This window comes from Chiloscyllium plagiosum, unplaced genomic scaffold (genome assembly GCF_037043375.1).
Source record: "Chiloscyllium plagiosum isolate Xiang-an unplaced genomic scaffold, Cpla_swu_hap1 HiC_scaffold_9, whole genome shotgun sequence".
Lineage (NCBI taxonomy): Eukaryota > Metazoa > Chordata > Chondrichthyes > Orectolobiformes > Hemiscylliidae > Chiloscyllium > Chiloscyllium plagiosum.
This window is the reverse complement of record NW_028270147.1, coordinates 55,745,058-55,765,259: the sequence shown is the minus strand read 5'-3', so window position 1 is coordinate 55,765,259 and position 20,202 is coordinate 55,745,058. Positions and strand designations below refer to the sequence as shown.

At 40.3% G+C, this 20,202-nt stretch overlaps 1 protein-coding gene across 1 annotated transcript in view; it reads left to right on the top strand.

Annotated features, from left to right (window-relative positions):
- The window catches only part of c8a (complement C8 alpha chain), a 53,407-nt gene extending 35,798 nt beyond the window's left edge, over positions 1 to 17,609 (top strand). Inside the window, exons 7-11 of the mRNA XM_043699308.2 lie at positions 2,486 to 2,726; positions 6,007 to 6,135; positions 6,701 to 6,864; positions 13,473 to 13,695; positions 16,917 to 17,609. Coding sequence (XP_043555243.1) covers positions 2,486 to 2,726; positions 6,007 to 6,135; positions 6,701 to 6,864; positions 13,473 to 13,695; positions 16,917 to 17,065 — 906 coding nt within the window. The 3' untranslated portion in view covers positions 17,066 to 17,609. The remainder of the gene's footprint in view (positions 1 to 2,485; positions 2,727 to 6,006; positions 6,136 to 6,700; positions 6,865 to 13,472; positions 13,696 to 16,916) is intronic.
- Positions 17,610 to 20,202: the final 2,593 nt, after the last annotated feature.

Sequence of the window (20,202 nt, the reverse complement as noted above, 5' to 3'; positions counted from 1 at the left end):
CAGATATCTGGATTAAAAATTGTCCCATTGGGCAGATGTAGCATGGGTTCATGGAAGACATGGTTGAATTAATTTACTGAAATACTTTGAGGATATTATGAGCACACTGGACAATGGAGATGTGGTATGTCTGGCTTTTCAGAAGGTATTCAACAAATGTTGCAAATAAGGCTGCTGCAGAAGATAAAGATGCGCAGTTTTATGGGTAATGTATCAGCACGATTAGAGGATTGGTTAACTAACATAAAGCAAAGAGTGGAGCTAAATGGGTGTTTTTGTGGTTGGCAATCATGACTAGTGGTGTGCCTCATGGATCAATGTTAAAATTGCAATTGTTTACAATTTACATACATGATTTGGAATTGGGAACCAAGTGTAATATGTCAAAGTTTGCAGATGACACTAAGATGAGTGGTAGAACAAAGTGTGCAGAGGACAGTGAAAATATGCAGAGGGATTATAGATAGGTTAAGTGTGTTGGCAAGGGTCTGGCAGATGGAGTACAATGTTGATAAATGTGAGGTCATCCATTTTGGTTGGAATAAGAGCAAAATGGACTGCTTTTCTAAATAGTGAAAAATTACAGTATGGTATTGTGCAAAAGGTGAGTTTGCAGGTATAGCAGGTAATTAAGTAGGCAAATGGAATATTGTTCTTCCTTGCTAGAAGGATGGAGTTTAAAAACAGGGAAGTAATACGGCTGCTGTATGGGTGCGGGTGAGACCACACCTGAGTATTGTATACAATCTTAGTCTCCTTACTTGGAGCATTGGGAGGGAGTACAGAGGAGGTTCACCAGGTTCCTTCCAGAGTTGAGAGGGTTGCCTTATGAGGAGATATCAATTACACTGGGACTATACTCATTTAGAAGGATGGGGGGGAGTATTATAGGAACATTTAAAATTATGAAGGGAATAGATAAGATAGAAGCAGGGAGGTTGTGTTCACTGGCAGGTGAAACTAGAACTAGGGGGCAGAGCCTCAAAATAAGAGGGAGCAGATTGAGGACTGAGTTGAGGAGGAACTTCTTCACCTAAAGGTTTGTGAATTTGTGGAATTCCCTGCCCCAAGAAGTTGAGGCTATCTCATTATGTTTTTATGGCAAAGATGGATTTTTGAACAGTAAAGGAATTAAGGGTTATAGTGAGTGGGCAGGTAAGTGGATCTGAATCCAAGAAAAGATCTTGTTGAATAATGGAACGGACTCAATTGTCCAAGTGGCCTAGACCTGCTCTTATTTCCTTTGTTCCTGCTAATGTGCATAATCTTACATTTTCTCACATTATATTCCATTTGCCAAGTTTGTGCTGAACCTGGCTATATCCTTTTCAGACTCAGATAAGCTTATCACACAGGAAAGATCCTGTCACGTTCATGATCTTTTCCTCAAAGTGCATAAGGAGCCTGATGCCCCAATCTGATCCACCATACTTAGTCCCCTTAACCTGGTTATGGTTCAGCTTTTCCTGCAACGAGTCAACGAGGAGGTTGAGTATGATCAGAATTGGTGCAAGGTTAGTTTGAGACCATGCCTAACCATGCACAATGGTGAGGTGTCCCCAGTGAGTAATTAAGAACCAAAGTGGATAGGAACACTGTGAACGTCTGACTGAGCATAATGCATCTGATGTTATGCACTGTAATCAGTCACCCTTGGTGTAATGCATATATAGTGGCAGAATTAGAATGAATGACAGCTCTGTGAATGTAAGTTAGCAGAGAGAAGCTATAATAAGGATGGCACGGTGGCTCAGTGGTTACCACTACTGCCTCACAGCACTGGGGTCCCCGGCTTGACTCCAGCCTTGGGTGACTCTCTACGTGGAGTTTACACATTCTTCCTGTGTCTGTGTGGGTTATCTCCCACAGTCCCAAGATGTGCAGGTGAATTGACCATGCTAAATTGCCTGTAGTTTTAGGTGCATTAATCAGAGGGAAATGGGTCTGGGTAGGTTACTCTTTGGAGGGTCGGTGTGGACTGGTTGGGCCGAAGGGCCTGTTTCCACACTGTAGGGAATCTAAACTAATCTAACCTGGATATGAAACAGTTTGCATCTGTTAATGTGTGCACTTCAATGCTTTGAGGTCCTGAACCAATCTGAACATCTTGAATGGATCTTGTCAGTATGCCTAAGCTAGGGTCATTTAATTTTGAGGGGACTGTAGGTGTTGCTGGTTTGTGTCAACAGACAATAGAAACAAGTACTTTATGGACATTATCTGCTTATTGAGTCTTACACTGATCTGATTTCAATGTTTGAACTTTATTACATTTATGTTAATCTTATTTTCAATATCATTGAATGTACTACAGCAATAAACCAAACTGACTGGATCCAACAGATCAGAGTTTACGTGAACTGAAATGCAGTCGCCTACATTATAGACACTGATTGATTAACTTAGTGGAAACATCTATGATCGAAATAATGTGACATGACTCCTTTTAAACAGTTGTTCAGATAAAGTGTTGACTTTTTTTTAGGATGTTAGTTTTGTTCGTGTTCGTACTAAAATTCAAACTGCTCACTTCAAAATGAGGAGATATAATTTACTTCTGGACGAAGATATGACTGAATCCCTAATGAAACTTCCAGATGAATACAATTATGGAATGTACGCTAAATTCATTGCAGATTATGGTACTCATTACTATGCTTCAGGAACACTGGGAGGTGTTTATGAGTTCATTCTTGTTCTGAATAAGAAGATATTGGCAGAGTCAGGTTTGTGACATTTAATACTTTTGTTGTTTAAAGCAAGTTAGAATAATACAATAGTACAGTAACATTTCATCAAGGGGAAGAGATGAAATATTAGTTCAAACTCTGTTGTATTGCACAGCAATTACAATAACATAACTTTGTGATTCATTTATTATGCCTGCTGCAATGGACGGGGAAAGTATGCACATGTAGTTAAACACACTTAGAATCAAAGAGATGTACAGATCGGAAACAGACCCTTCGGTCCAATTCATCCATGCCGACCAGATTCCCAACCTAATCTAGTCCCATTTACCAGCACGTGGCCCATATCCCTCTAAACCCTTCCTATTCATATACTCATCCAGATGTCTTTTAAATGTTTCAATTGTACCAGCCTCCATCACTTCCTCTGGCAACTCATTCCATACACACACCACCCTCTGCATGAAACAGTTGCACCTTAGGTGCGTTTTATATCTTCCCCTTTCACACTAAACCTATGCTCTCTAGTTCTGGACTCCCCCATCCCAGGGAAAAGACTTCGTCTATTTATCCTATCCATACCCCTCATGATTTTATAAACCTCTATGAGGTCAATCCTAAGCCGTCAACACTCCAGGGAAAATGGCCCCAGCCTATTCAACTTCTCCCAATAGCTCAAATCCTCCTGCCCAGGCAACATCCTTGTAAATCTTTTCAGAACCATTTCAAGATTCACAACATCCTTTCAATAGGAAGGAGACCAGAATTGCACGCAATATTCCAAGTGGTCTAACCAATGTCCTGTATAGCCGCAACATGACCTCCCAACTCCTGTACTCAATACTCTGACCAATAAAAGAAAGCATACCAAACGCCTTCTTCACTATCCTATCTACCTGCGACTCCACTTTCAAGGAGCTAAGGTAAGGTCTCTTTGTTCAGCAACATTCCCTAGGACCTTACCATTAAGTGTATAAGTCCCGCTCAGATTTGCTTTCCCAAAATGCAGCTCACTGGTCAATAGTGCCCTGGCTTGTCCTTATCACCTTTCTTATATCAAGGTACCACATTAGCCAATCTCCAGTCTTCTGGCATCTTACCTGTGACTATCGACACAAATATCTTAGCAAGGGGCCCAGCAATCACTTCCCTAGCTTCCCACAGACTTCTAGGTGCACCTGAGCTGGTCCTGATCAACCTTTATGTGTTTCAAGACATCCAACACTTCCTCCTCTGTAATATGGACATTTTTCAAGATGTCACCATCTATTTCCCTACATTCTATATCTTCCATTTCCTTCTCCATAGTAAACACTGATGCAAAATACTCATTTAGTATCTTCCCTCATCTCCTGCGGCTCCACACAACGGCCACCTTGCTGATCTTTGTGGAGCCCTATTCATTCCCTAGATACCCTTTTGTCCTTAATGTATTTGTAAAAACCCTTTAGATTCTCCTTAACCCTACTTGCCAAAGCTATCTCATGTCCCCTTTCTGCCCTCCTGATTTTCTTCTTAAGTATACTTCTACTACCTTTATACTCTTCTAAGGATTCACTCGATCTCTCCTGTCAATACCTGACATATGCTTCCTTCTTTTTCTTTATTAAACCCTCAATTTCTCTAGTCATCCAGTATTCCCTACACCTACCAACCTTTCCTTTCACCCTATCAGGAATATACTGTCTTTGGACTCTCATTATCTAATTTCTGAAGGCTTCCCATTTTCCAGCTGACCCTTTACCTGCGAACATCTTCACCCAAACAGCTTTTGAAAGTTCTTGCCTAATACTGCCAAAATTAACCTTCCTCCAATTTAGAAATTTAACTGTTAGATCTGGTCTATCCTCTTCCACCACTATTTTAAATCTAATAGAATTATGGTTGCTGGCCCCAAAGTGCTCCCTCACAGACACCTCAGTCACCTGCCTTCCCTTATTTCCTAAGAGAAGTTTTGCACCTTCTCTAGTAGATACATCCACATACTGAATCAGAAAATTTTCTTGTACACTCTTAATAAATTCCTCTCCATCTAAACCCTTAACACTATGACATTATATTTGGAAAGTTAAATCCCCTACCATAACTACTCTATTATTCTTACAGGTAACTGAGATCTACTTACAAATTTGTTTCTCAGTTTCCTGCTGACTATTAGTAGGGGTGGGGGGGGGTCTATAATACAATCCCAATAAATTGATCATCCCTTTCTTATTTCTCAGTTCCACCCAAATAAATTTCCTGGATGTATTTTCAGGAATATCCTCTTTAACTACGGCTGTAATTCTATCCCTTTTCAAAAACGCCACTCCCCCTTCTTCTCTCTTGCCTCCCCTTCTATCCTTCCTATGTAGCATTTTTATCCTGGAACATTAAGCTGCCAGTCCTGTCCATCCCTGAGCCATGTTTCTGTAATTGCTATGATATCTCAGTCCCATGTACTTAACCATACCCTGAGTTCATCTGCCTTCTGTGTTAGACCTCTTGCATTGAAATCAATGCAGTTTAATTTATCAGTCCTACTTGTTCTCTGTTTTGCTCCTGCCTGCCTTGACTGTTTGACTCACTTCTTTTCTCAACTGTACCAGTCTCAGATTGATCTCTTTCCTCAGTATCTCCCTTGGAGACCCCCCTAGTTTAAATCCTCCCGAGCAGCTCTAGCAAATATCCCTGTCAATATATTAGTCCCCTTCCAATTCAGGTGCAATCTGTCCTTCTTGTACCGGTCACTTCTACCCCAGAAGAGATTCCAATCTTCCAAAAATGTGAATCCTTCTCCCATATGCTAGTTCCTTAGCCACATATTCATCTGCTCTATCCTCCTATTCCTACCCTCACTAGCTCGTAACACCAGGAGTAATCCAGATATTACTACCCTTGAGGACCTCCTTTTCAAATTCCTGCCTAACTTTCTACATTCTCCCTTCAGAATCTCATCATTTTTCCTTCATCATTGGTAATTATGTGTACAATGACTCCTGCTGGTCCCTCTCCCCTTTCAGAACCTTCTGCACCCCTCTGAGACATCCTTGATCCTGGCACCAGGGAGGCAACATAATATTCTGATTTCTCGCTGCTGGCTTCTGTGATCTGTATAATGAAAAGTCTTGCATGGAAGAAATAGGCAGGTGAGATAGACAGATTTTTCATAAATAAGGGAATCAAAGGTTATATTGTGGAGAAATGGCAGAAAAAAATGAGTTGAAGATTGTCAGATCAGCTATAATCTCATTGAATGGTGGAGGAGAGCTGATTGGCTGAATGGCTTCCTTTTACACTTATGTCTTATGGCCCATGTTCTTTCATTATCTTAAAGATGTGACTGCATCCGAAGCTGGCTTTTGCGTTGCAGGATCACTAGGAGTAGTGGTTTCAAAAGGACCTATGGATGTGGGTGGCTCCATAAAGGGCAAAATTTGTAAAAGTAACTTGGACCATAAAGAACGTAAGTACCTCACCAAATAAAGCTTTGTAAGTCACAATATTAGATTTTAGTAGAATTTAAAAAAATTATTTACTGCTCCTACAGAAGTGAAGTACACTGAAAAATTTTATAAATAAAATGGCAACTCAATCATTTGGAGTTAAAGGCAAAGTATGTTATACTAAATCACTTCAAATGTTTGAACACTTTTACGGGAAAATTTACTTGTCCCTCAGTAACTTCTAGGTTTCTCAACCTCAATTTAGAACTTACTCCCACTCACTCCACCACACCTCTCTTTGAGTAAAATTCTCCCTACATGTTCAAATGTGGAGAAGTGTTCTATTCTGTCAAAATTTCAAAATTTATCTGAAAACTCATTAAAATATAAATATAAATAGCATTATGAATAGTCAGGATAGATGAGGACTCTACTTGTCCATAGCAAAATGTTTTCCACTATGTTTAATATATTTAGAAATAACTTAGACTTTTCCTATATTCATTTCATTATTGTATCGAATTTTCATCTGACAGAAATGATTTAACTATGTAAAGATAATGGTTTTCTTTAATTATTATTTAGCTTCAGAAACATCAAGCAGCCTTGTTGAAGATGTTCTTCCACATGTACTAGGAGGAGACCTGAAATCAAGTGCTGGACTATTAGGTCATGGAATACCAGATGTCAAAATGTATCGACATTGGGGTAAATCTTTGAAATATCTGCCAGCTGTCATTGACTTTGAGGTAAAAAGATACCATCAGGACATTGTATTTATACTTTAGTTCAGTTTCAATGCATTTAAATAGTTGTTTGTGCGAAATTGATGTTCACTGTTTTAATCATGTACAAGGAATGCACTTTATGAGGAGGAGCTGGCCTAGTGGTATTACCATTGGACTGTTAATCTGGGGATCTGGGTTTGAATGCCATCATGGTAAATGCTGGAATTTGAATTCAATTTTTGAAAAAAATCTGGAACTAAGGGTCTTGTGATGACCATGCAACAATTGCTGACTGTCAGGAAAAAAACACATCTGGTTCACTAATGTCCTTTAGGTATGGAAACTGCCGTCTTTACCTGGTCTGGCCTACACGTGACTCTAGACCTACTGCCGTCTGAGCAATTGAAGATGGGCAATAAATGTTAGCCTAGTCAGTGACACCCTCAAATAAAACAAACTATCAAAAATAGGCCATTGAAATGCTGAAAATCTCAAAATGGACAATTAGCTTTACTTATGTTTAAACACTAAAGATTTGTGAACAAAATGCATTTACTGAGGAACATCTGTAATACAAGTTGACAAGTCCTTTGATAAATAATTGACAAAGAAAAAATTGAGACAAATATGTAAAGATAATTTTCCATCAAAAGACTACAAAGAATTGAAAACAAAGCTGAACTGTGAATAGATATGAGTAGACAAAAGATAGGAATGATTTTTATTGTTATGCTTGAACCTTTCCTTAGAGATAAGTGTCTGGAAGCATATTTTTCCCTTTATTAGAAAGAAAGTGGTCTTACATGCTAAAAAACATCAAAGTCTTGGATATAGCATAGCCCAAAATTATAACAAACAGCTGACATAAAGATATTGAAACAAGTATACAGAGCAAAAAGAAAGTGTGTTAGTCAGCTCTTAAATAACACATGAGCATATTACTGAAAATGAGCAGAGGGAGGACATTTTTTGAAGAAAGATTCTAGAGGAAATTGAGCTGCTGATTTATGAATTGAAGAAAGATTCCATTTGTTACAAGAAACATCGACAATTTTAACATGGGGCTATACCATCCAACATAGGCTCCTCAGAAGGTCTTGAGGAAGTAAGCTAAAACTAACACAACACCAGGTTATAGTCCAACAGGTTTATTTGGAAGCACCAGCTTTCAGAGCGCTGTTCTTTCATCAGGTGGTTGTGCACACCCCAGTCCAACACTGGCACATCCAAACCCTGATATTGGATATCCTATGGGTGTTCCATTAGTTTGTCTGTACGTTTTGTTGTTGAAGGTAAAGTGGATGGTAAGGCATAGGTCCGTTAGGTTGATGATATTCCCCTTGTTGATGAAGTTAGTTGTGTTTAGTGTATGTGTCTTTGGTTCTTCTAATTGTGTAGTCAGTGTTTCCTTGGCCAGGTTAATGTTGATTGAAGCAAACAAGGCTGTTACATCAAAGGAGACCATTATTTCATCCTCTTCTATCTTAGTGTCTTTGATGGTCTTCAGGAATTCTTGGGTGGAGTGGATAGAGTGGCGTGAGCCTTCTACTCAGTGTTTTAGTCTTTGGTCTACCTCTTTGGCCAATCTATAAGTTGGTGTTTCCAGGTAGTGAGACTGTGGGTCTGAGGGGCGCTCCTGGTTTGTGAATTTTGGGTAATTCATAGAAGTGTTGTGTGTTGGATCTGTCTGGTTTCATTTTTTGGAAGTCTTTCCTTAGAGATAAGTTTCTGGAAGCATAATTTTCTCTTTATTAGAAAGCAAGTGGTCTTACATGCTCAGCAACATCAAAGTCTTTTTCTTTAATTTTCTTTAAATTCTTTGGTTAACCACTGGTGATGGGTCATCTTCTTGGAATTTTTCTTTGTAATAGAAGTGGACTTACTTGGAGTGCTCTGAAATATCCCTTTAAATATCTGCTCATGCTTCTTTGATCCACCTCCTGGCCTAGTATCCCACTTCACTTCTGCTAGATCAGCTTTCATATGCACATTGATGTTTAAATTTAAAATACTAGTCTTAGACCCACCCTTCTTTTTGAATGTAAAATTCAATCAGATCACTGCTGCTTAGAGGTACCTTTGTTCTGTTGTTAATTAATCCTGTCAAATTATATACTATTTAGTCCAGTGTAGCCTTCTCTTGGTCAATTTTAGAGAGTGCTGCTTAAAAAAAAAGTCTTGAAAGGACTTTAGGAACTTCTCATTGAGACTACTGTTACCAGTATTATATTTTAACGTGTATATGTTATATAGTATAACTAGTCCTCATCTCCACCCAAACTGATTCTGCATCCAGATCTCCTTAAATAATTCATCTCCATTGTATCAATACTATCTTTTATTAGGAGCACTATATCTCCGCTTTTGTCTTCTTACTGTACTTGAATGTGATCTGTCCTTCAATATTCAGAAAGCCATGTTTGTCATTCCACAGGCATGTCTCCAAAATGATTTTCAGATGATATTTATTAATTCAATGTGCACTGTCAATTCATTTAGTCTGTCATGAATGCTGCATACATTCACAGACAAAGCCTTTAGTTTCGTTTTTCGTTATCTTTGTAATCATTTAGTCTTGATTGCTGATATATTCTTTGTTATTGCTTATTCTCTCTGTTTGGGTTTGCCATTCTCTGACCTTCATTTTCCAAATTATTACTTTGCTTTCCTGCCTTGACACCTTCCCTAGATCTGATGGATTTACACAAGCTTGATCCCTTACCCTGCATTGAGTCACAAGATGCTAGCAAATCTTTGAAACAATGAGGTGAACTTTATAATAAGAAATTGAAAGCAGCTGAAAAATGTTTGAACCTTAGCTCTGAAGAGAGGAAATTCAGCTGATTGATGAAAACTTGGTGAAGGCTGCTATGGTCTCTATTGTATACGAAGAGCTCAAGAATAAAGCAATAAACATAATCTGTTCCTTGATGGGTTTTTCAGACGATCTATTCAGGCCATCAACATGTTCAGAAAGAAAAAGACGCTATAGTTTTCTGAAGGCTATCAGGAAAACCTTACAATTGTAAACAGCAACTTTACTTACTTCTTTGAATTTCTCAGCATCTAAAGTTATTGGGAAGAACATCTGGGGCATGAGTGATGTGGGCTTTGTCAAGATTTGTAGCAGAATCATATGTGAAATCTGGAGAAGTCTATCTCAACATTGGGAGCAACTCGCTGCATCTTTTATGCATTCACTGAACGATGAGGGAGTTTTCTTGCTAGGCAGTAGTGATTGCCAATTCAGGAAGATTATTTCTTGTTAATTGCTTTATAGCTGCCACAACTTGCCTTATTAATATCTTACCAAATGTGTCAAACAAGTAGACAATGTGAATTATTGACATGGAAGTCAATGTGTGTTATAAATGTAGTTGGGGGGATGCTGACCCGTTACAAAGCTGGTCAGGTGACCCAGAGGGGTAAACTCAGGAGAAGCCCAGAACTGGGCTTTGAAGGTGTGAATATTGTTTAAAAAATGTGTGTACCTTGTTGGTTTCTCACCATTTCTCTATCAACTCAAGGACATGGGCCTTAGCTCAAGGTCTTCAGCACAATAAGTAAAGGGCAGCCTTTAATAGCAGTCCAGGGTCAATCAGCGACTCGGGGCAGTCAGAATTAGAAAGCTTTTCATATAAGGGCTGGGAATCTGGGCTTCATCAGGACTTTTGCCCGAAACCTCGATTTTCCTGCCCCTCAGATGCTTCCTGACCAGCTGTGCTTTTCCAGTACCACTCTAATCTAGATTCTGATTTCCAGTCCTCATTTTTGCCTATGCATAGTTGTGATCTCAGGTGTTGGGATGAATGACAACAAATGAGGAAGGATGTTGCAGACAGCAGTGAGAATAGTAGAGCATGAGCCTTGGTGGGTGGTGGCAGCAGTAGCAGAGATTGAATGAGTGTGAGCTATTGGAGAGAATATGGTTGCATTCAATGCTAGCGAAGTGGGGAAGGTAAAATGTGGAGCTGGAAAAAGCAGAGCAAGTCAACCAGCATTAAGGAGCAGGAGAGTTGACATACTGGGCTGGACCCTTCATCAGGAGTGATCGATGGTGGGTTCTGCCCGAAACATCGATTCCTTGTTCCTCTGCTGCTGCTTGATCGTTCTGCTTTGTCGAACTCCACATTTTGTTGACTCTTTGACTTTCCAGCATCTGCAGTCCTCACTATCTCTGAGTGGAGAAGGTCAATGACCTTCTTCCTACATTGTAGAAGGACAATCCCCTTGTGCACCACCCTGTCCAGCAGGACTCCCAAACTCCTGCCCTCAAAGCAGATCATAAATCGAGTCTGCAATGTCTGATGTTAGGAACTGGTCAGAGCAGCTCCAGATTGACAGTGGCTGCCTGGGTTCACAATGGTCTTTATACATGACGCCACTGCCAGGATTGCCTGTTAGTTCTGGCATATCATGGCAGTGGTGAATTGTTCTGGGAATGGTGCATGGTAAAATAGGTCTAGAATCAGAACAGACGGCTGTCATAAGGGCATTTCAGGTAGTTAATGAGGCAAGTTTGGTAAAACTAGCTGAGCATAGAAGTGATGTACATTCCAAAATACACAAGGCAACTGACACCCAGCTTAAAAAAATGTAAGCTCCAACCCAATATTAAATGCATGAGAATTGAAAGGAGATATGGATTTTTTGAAACGATGCTAGTATATTTTGCAAAACATGTCATCACTAGGGAACAGAAAATAAAGCAACAAATCTGTTTGATAGGAGGCTGGTTTCCTCATGGTGAGTAGTAGGCTTCACAAGGACGTGGTGTTTTCCAATGTAGGATTGGCTGGAATAATTGACTGATCAGCAATGAGGATGATCCTTGGATCTGGAATCACTGAGAGGGAGTCTAAGCTTTGATATTATTAGAATTGGGCCTCAGAATCTAATAATATTTTGTAATTATCCCAGTATCTTGAAACATTGGAAGGTGGGAGTTAGGAGTTTGAGGCTTTGCGACGCTGGATAGAGAGGTTGTGGGAATGTTGAATCTGTTCCTTAGATCTAGGATAAATAGAATCTGCAGTGAATGGAGCTTAGTGCAGGACATTGGGTTTGTAGTTTGCATGTTTTGAACACCAGGAGCCATTCTTGTGATCTCAGAATGGGAGGAATATCTGGAGATGAGTGTCCTGAGATCTAGTCAGACAATTGGAGGATTGGAATGTGGAGAGTTTAAGCTGGGGAAGTATTAAGCTTTGTTCAAATGGTAGTACTGGAGGGGTTAGGTTGAGCACTCCAAAAAAGAAAAGAAGACATGCGTTTATGTAATGTCTTTCGCAAACACAAAATGCACCAAAGCATTTTGCAGCTTACAATAAACTGGATGCCTGGGTGCTATTTCTTCTGATTGTAATGTTCCTGCTGTTATGAGGTTTTTGAATGGACTTAAATGTTAATGTTGATCTCTCTATGCGCCTATTCGGCAATTGGAACATTGTATCCTGCACTCTGTTCCCTTACACTGATGTACTTGTATAGTACGATCTGCACGTAAAGCACGTAAGACAACACTTTTCACTATACTTTGGTACGTGTGATGTAAAGAATCAATCAAGAAACATTATTTGAATAGTATCACAAGGAGAGGGGATATAGTGGAAAAGGCTATGACAAATTACTTGTCCAGGAATTTATGGCACATGGAATTGAGGCATAAATGATTGCTTTCTTTAAAATCAAAATTAGCACGCATTTGAAACAGAAGTGATACTGGTAACATAGTATGGTAGTTAGATTGCTCTAGTAAAGATCTCACACTGATGTATTGAGCCATTTCATTCTGTAAGTTAGTATTTTCTTTGGTAAAATTAATGAGGTCATTCCAAAAATGCAAAATAATAACATTGGGATTGTAAACAATGTTGTTTACCTTAATATTTTTAACCTCTTCTCTCTAGAAGGATGGCATGGTGGCTCAGTGGTTAGCACTGCTGCCCCACAGCACTAGGGTCCCAGGATCAATTCCAACCTCAGGTGACTATGTGCCGTTTGCACATTCTCCCCATGTCTGTGCAGGTTTCCTCCCACAATCCAAATATGTGTAGGTCAGGTGAATTGGCCATGCTAAATTGCCCATAGTATTAGGTGCATTAGTCAGAGGGGGGTGGGTTACTCTTCAGTGTGGACTTGTTGGGCCAAAGGGCATGTTTCCACACTGTAAGGAATCTAATCATATTTAATATGTACAATATTAGTTGAGATAACAATCATCAGTTTCAAATTCATAGGAATTTTACATTCATATTATATGTTATAGATGATAAACTCGTAAAATGCTATTAACCTACTAGCTCCAATTTGAAATCTGAAAGAACTGCTGATGCTGTAAATCAGAAACAAAAACAGAAATTGCTAGAAATGCTCAGAAGGTCTGGCAGCATCTGTAACGAGAAATCAGAGTTAATGTTTTGGGTCCAGTGACCCTTCCTCAGAACAGATGCTACCAGACCTGCTGAACTTTTCCAACAATTTCTGTTTTAGCTTCAATTTGTCCTGACCTAAACTCAGTGCATGGAGCAAATGTTGTTGCATTTATAGGCAAATCTATGGCACAAGAAACTGTGACTTAAACTTTGGATTAAATCTATTTTTCAACTATTTTTGTTCTAATCTTGCAGCTCATGCCAATTTATGACTTGGTGGCCAGAAGTAATCTTCCGAATGTTGAAATTAAACAACAAAATTTAAAAAGAGCCTGGGAAGAGTATGTGGCAGAGTTTAATCCCTGTAGGTGTCCTGTGTGCTATAACAATGGAAAAGCAATTCTTATGGACAACATCTGTACCTGTGTATGTCTGCCTGGTTATGAAGGGAAAGCGTGCCAGGATACTAAACGAAAGGGTAAGTTGACAGGTATCATAGGAATCCATGCGGCAGGGATCCATGTTACTATTTAAAATGTAATAGTAACAATAAATGTAACATTGATCATAAATACAGTGATTTTAATCCCCTCATCTGTTTGTTTAGTGTTACTTATTTAATTTTTGTTTTAGTCACTTTTGATTAGATTACATACAGTGTGGCAACCGGCCCTTCAGCCCAACAAGTCCACACCGACCCTCCGAAGAGTAACCCATCCAGACCCATTCCCCTACATTTACCCCTTCAGCTAACACTACAGGCAATTTAGCATGGCCAATTTACCTAACCTGCACATTTTTGGATGTGGGAGGAAACCAGAGCAAACCCCCGCAGACACGGGGAGAATGTGCAAACTCCACACAGACAGTTGCCTGAGGCAGGAATTGAACCCTGGTCTCTGGTGCTGTGAGGTAGTAGTGCTAACCACTGTGCCACCGTGTCACCCACTAAAAACTGCCAGAAATTTATCTGAACTCATTTGAATTGGATACTTCAAACTCCTTTAAAAAGTACCTTTCACCTAATTCAAATTCTTTGCTCAAAGACAGAAAATATCCTTGAAGCATTCATGCTTCTGACACTGAAACATGTGACATAATGAGAGCTTGATTCCCAATATGGATATGTGTTCTTGACTAGAGAATAATGGGAAATTTAATAGACAGAATAACAAATTGGATTTAACCCATACAGGATTGCAGTTGAGTCAAAAGTGAGGGCTGCAGATGCTCGAAACCAGAGTCTAGATTAGAGTGGTGCTGGAAAAGCACAGCAGGTCAGGCAGCATCCAAGGAGCAGGAAAATCGACATTTCGGGCAAAAGCCCTTCAGTTGAGTTCATTTACCTGACTTTCTATGGACTCTTTAGGCTGCAAACAACATATGTCAATTTTGTCCAGCTATACAATCCTGAAATATTCATAATTCAGTTCCAATAACTTTGAATATCAAATTTGAATTTTAACGTCATTGCCAACTGGTTGAAGGGTGCGATTTTGTTCTGTTAACCGTAAATTATTCAGATAATCTAATGAGTCATACAGTCCTACAGCACGGAGACAGACTCTTTGGCCCAGACCGGTCCATGCCGACCAAGATGTCCATCCACTCTAACCCCATTTCCCTGCATTTGACCCATATCCTTCTAAACTTTTCTGGTCCACGTGTTTGTCCAAATGTCTTTTAAATGTTGTTAATGAACCCGCCTCAATCACTTCTGCTGGCAGCTCGTTCTATGTGCGTACCACCCTCTGTGTAAAAAAATTGCCCCTCAGGTTCCCTTTTATTCTTTCCTGTCCAATCTTAAACTGATGCCCTCTAGTCCTCGATTCCCCAACCCTGGGAAAAGCACTAAGTGTACTCACCCATCCCTGCATCACATGATCTTATACACTTCTGTAAGATAACTTATAGTTGTCTACGCTCCAAAGAAAAAGTCCTAGTTTGTCCAACCTCTGCCTATAACTCAGACCGTTGAGTCCTGGCAACAATTTTGTAAATTTCTTTTGCATTCTTTCCAGTTTAGTAACATCCTTCCTGTAGCAAGGTGACCAAAACTAAACACAGTACTCCAAGTGTGGCCTCACCAACATGCATGTACATCTTATCTCCACCAGAATCTTCTCAAGTAATTTACCTACCACAGATGTTAGACTTACTGGTCAAGAGTACCTAGATTTTTCTTTGCAGCCATGTTTGAATAAGGGCACAACATTTGCTACCCTTCAGTCTTCCAGGACCTCACTTGTGGTTAATGATGATACAAAAATATCAGCCAGGGCCCCTGCAATTTCTTCTCTAGCCTCTTGCAATGTTCTTGGATATATCTAGTCATGACCAGGTGATTTATCCACTTTCATGCATTCTAATATGTCCAACACCTGCTCTACTGTGATATGGTCTATCCCCAAGATATGACCACTAACTTCCCTAAGTTCCCAAGTCTTCATGTCTTTCTCAATGGTAAACACAGAGGAGAAATATTCATTGAGAACCCTGCCATCTCCTGCGGTTCTACACATAAGTGTCCAATTTGGTCCTTGAGGGATCCTATTCTCTCTTTAGTTATTCTTTTTTCCTTTGATTTAGTGAAAGAACCTCTTTGGATTCACCCTAATCTTCTCAGTCAAGGCTATCTCATGCCCCCATTTTTCCCTTCTGATTTCCTTCTTCAGTAACCTCCTGTATCCCCTATATACCTCCAGGGATTCCCTTGACTCCAGCTGCCTGTACCTGAGCCCTGCCTTCTTTTTTTGAGTAAAAGCCTCAATATCGCTTGTCATCCAGGGTTCCCTATTCCTGTCAACCTTGCCTTTCACCCTCACAGGATTAGATAGATCTTGCACTGTAGCTATCTCACTTTAATAGGTCTCCCACTTGCCAGAGGTTCCTTTGTCTGCAAACAAAACCACTCTCCGCAAGCTCTTGTCTAATTCCATCAAAATTCACCTTGTCCTCAATTTAGAACTTGAACCTGTGGACCAGTTTTGTCCCTCTCCATAACTCTTTTAAAATTAATAGAACTCTAGTCACTAGTCCCAAACTGCTCCCCCACTATCGCCCATTCTGCCCTATTTTCCGAGTTTTGCCCTTTCCCAAATAGGACAATCTATATACTGCTTGGGGAAACTTCCTGAAAGCACTTAACAAATTCCATCCCATCCAAGCTCTTAAAAGCTATGGCTGTGTCAGTCTATGTTAGGAAAATTAAAATCCCCTACTATGACAAACCTATTGCTCCTGCAAGTCTCTCCAATCTCCCTGCATATTTGTTCCTCTAATTCCTGTTGACTGTTTAGGGCCTGTAGTACAACCCAAGAATGTCATCATCTCCTTCTTATTTTTTAGCTCTACCCACAAAGCCTCATTGGATGGTTCTTCAATTATTTCATCTCTGATTTCTGCTGTGAAACTCACTTTAATCAAAAATGCGACTTCCCCCACCAGTCTAATGCTTTCTTATGTTTATTTATTTAATTATTTCAGATGCTCCTGTCTTAGATGCAATTAATGCAATCCAGGAAATGTATTACTGAGATACTGAGAGATACCAAGCAAAAATATTTTTATGCTATGCATTTTGAAATTATTTTACAATCGTTGTTCATGTTGTTACATAAGAATACACTGCCATTCTGCAATTAGTTGTACGTAATCTTCTCAAAGTTTATTTCACATTGATGTCTTTCTCTTTCAAAGGGCCCACTAATGGAAATTGGAGCTGTTGGTCAGGATGGTCGTCTTGCCAAAATGGTTCAAAGCAGCGAACAAGGAGCTGTAATCATCCACCCCCTAAAGATGGTGGTGCTACATGCCTTGGGAAGAACGCACAATCCAAACATTGTTAAAACAAAATGATACTGCTGATATTTTGGATCTTTGAATTATTTGCTTTTAAATGATCATCTTCATTGAGTATAAATGTAGTATAGTCAACATTTTGAAATGCCACTCTGCTTTCTTTGTTGGTATCTTAAATGTAATCAATGTTGAGATGTAACCATTGATGAGGAACATTTAACCTGACACAACAAGAATGAATCTTCCTTTGTTGAAGAAAGATTAAAAATGATTTGTGCACATTAATGTTTGGGCAGGAAGCTTGTCCATAACTGTAATGTCAACTATCTATCTCACACTTCTAGGATCATCATTACCAGCTGATTGGTCAACATATTGCAATGAATTATGGGAGTCAGCTATGCAATAGACCTTATTATGATAAATTTACATTAATCTTCTTGATATTTGATCCATTGTTTTAAATATAGCAGGAACAGACTGATAGTTAACAAAATGAAGTATCAAATCAATAGATTTAGAAACATTAACACCTACACAGGATATCAAAGCAGTTACGATTCCCATCATAAATAAAGAGATAAAAATAGATTGCGAGCTGAGCCATATATTGCTTTCGGGTAAGTCCAGCTTTTTGGAGGATTCTACTCCTAGAAACTTAACAAATTCTCTCGCTATATCTTACCAAACTTGCCACATTAATTACTTACTTGTTCCTATGGCGTTTCTCACATCCAGTTCGGGTCCAATTTTAACACTCTTCCATTCGAGAATAATTTGCCGCTTAGTAGGCATTTGCCAAAAGGCTGGCACCACTCGCACCTGTCTCATCTTTGAAAGGCTGTAGAGCACCCAGACAAGCAGTGGCAATCTGGCAATGCCCCTTCCTTGCCATGGCATAGCAAAGCAGCCGTGAAGCCACGTTTCCCACAGCATGTATGGCTGACACTCTCTCAGACATACAACTCCATTCTCTCAACTTAGTTCCTGTTTAACCATCAGACCACATACTTTACCTGTCCATATCCTGTCTGAACTTCCCCTAAGGTAGTGCTACTCTGTTCTCTAGTGTATACTTGCAGCTATCTTTGTCCAGTAGGGGAGTATTACACACAGTCTGTGAAATGCTGTAAGTGTGCTGCTGGAAAAGGCACAGCAGGTCAGGCAGCATCTGAGGAGCAAGAGAGTCAATGTTTCGGGCACAACCATTCATCGGGAATGGGGAGGGGGAAGGGTGCTGAGAAATAAATAGGGGAGAGAAGTTGGGGCTAGGGGAAAGGTAGGTGGGATGGTGATTGGTGGGCAACGGTAGATGGTGATGGTGATAGGTGGGTAATGGTAGGTGGTGATGGTGATAGGTCAGTTGGAAGTGTGAAGTGGATAGGTGAGAAGGAAGATGGACAGGTAGATTAGGTCAAGAGGATTGTGCTGTGAATCAGAGGGCTGGATCTGAGATGGGTTGGGGGGAGGCGAGATTTGGAAACTGGTGAATTCAACATTGAGGCCGAGTGGTTGTCAGCTCCTGAGGCGGATGATGAGATGTTCTTTCTCAACTTTGTGAGTGGCCTTGTTTAGGTGACGGAGGAGGCCCAGATTGGACACGTCATTGGGGGAGGAGGAAGGGGGTGTTGAAATGGATTGTCACCCGAAGGTGGCGTTGTTTGGTGCGTACAGACCAGAGATGTTCCCTGAACTTTTCTGCAGTTTGCTTTCGGTCTCTCAGATGAAGAGGAGAACACATCAAGAGCAACAGTTGCAGTAAATGAGGTTCGAGGATATGCTTTATACATTGGCAACCAACCAGACAAATACAAGCATGAGCTTTTATTTACAGAAAGCAGAACAGAACAGAAACAAACTCCAAGAAGTTCACCCTGACCACAAACCAGATTTTGGCATCATGGCCAAAGAATATTTTACAGACCATGATTGTGTGATGAATGAAGGTGCCATTGAGGTCCATCTTGTAGTGCCTAATTCATCTGAGCGCTGTCATGGACAACAGTATCTTCCTCCTCCCCAGTGTCCTTGTCGTCAGAAGACTGCTTCTATTCCCCAGTTCCTCAGCAACAAGACATGCCCTCATGGTCTGCTCCAAACAGCATGCCAGGATTGTGTACCACAGTCTGTCTGTGTACACAGTCGATACTCAAGGACACCTTCAGATTGATCCAAATGTGGAACTGTGTTTTCAGCAGCCCTATCGTTTTCTCCATCTTGGCTGTGGTCAATGCATGGACAGCAATAAACCTGCACACCACATCAATCAGGGGGTTGTGCAATAGTGTCCTGAGCCAGGGTGACACTGGGTAGTCTTTTCCCTCAAACAACTAGTTTTGTAAGAAACATGGACTCTCAGAAGCACTAGGTTTAAGTGCTTAAGGATGTGGAAATTATGGCAACAAGCAGTGTACTGAGCATAGGGTCCAGAAATTGATAACGGTGACCATAGAAGTCCTGTACCTTAATCAAATGAAACTCGCTCCTATCGATAAATTCGGCAATATTGTGATGTGGTGATCTGACAGCAAGAAGTTCTCCCCACCGTCAGATCCTGAATGATGAGAATGACAAGTGGCCTGTCTGAGCAAACAGCACTTAAAAATGGCATTTGGTTCTGGCTGAAGCATTAGCAAAATAACAGACATGGTACGGAGGTAGCACCATGTGAGCAATCACTAAAGGTATAAGTGAGCAGCCTTGCGATGCTGCCAAAGCCAATTCATGAGCTACATGTCCAAGAGTGTACAGTGCCCTTGCAACAAGCTTTCAATACTGGTCACCAGTGCACCCTGTAAAGGCACCCTGTGCTTTGTGAGTGGTGTATCAGTGTCTTGGTGAGATATATAATGGTTGTGATGGGTCGACAGATGCTGGATACTAATGTCCGCTGGTAAAGGATGTGCGCAGCTGCTGCTTATGGATTATTCCCTAAATTGCAGTTTGTTTGTAAGCAGCATAGAGGTCGTTCAGAACAAGCAGCAAACAAAATCCACCATGTAACTCCCTTTAAGTTCCATGTTGAGTTTCCTCAGTGTCAAGCCTGTTTGGCAAATCTGATAAGAGAGGTAACTTAATATTAATGACACAAATTTGGCTGTCAACAAGGCATTTAACAAGCTACTATCATCGTAAATTGGCAACTTGCTGCTGCCTAATGAGAATCTCACCAAGGGGCTTGAGA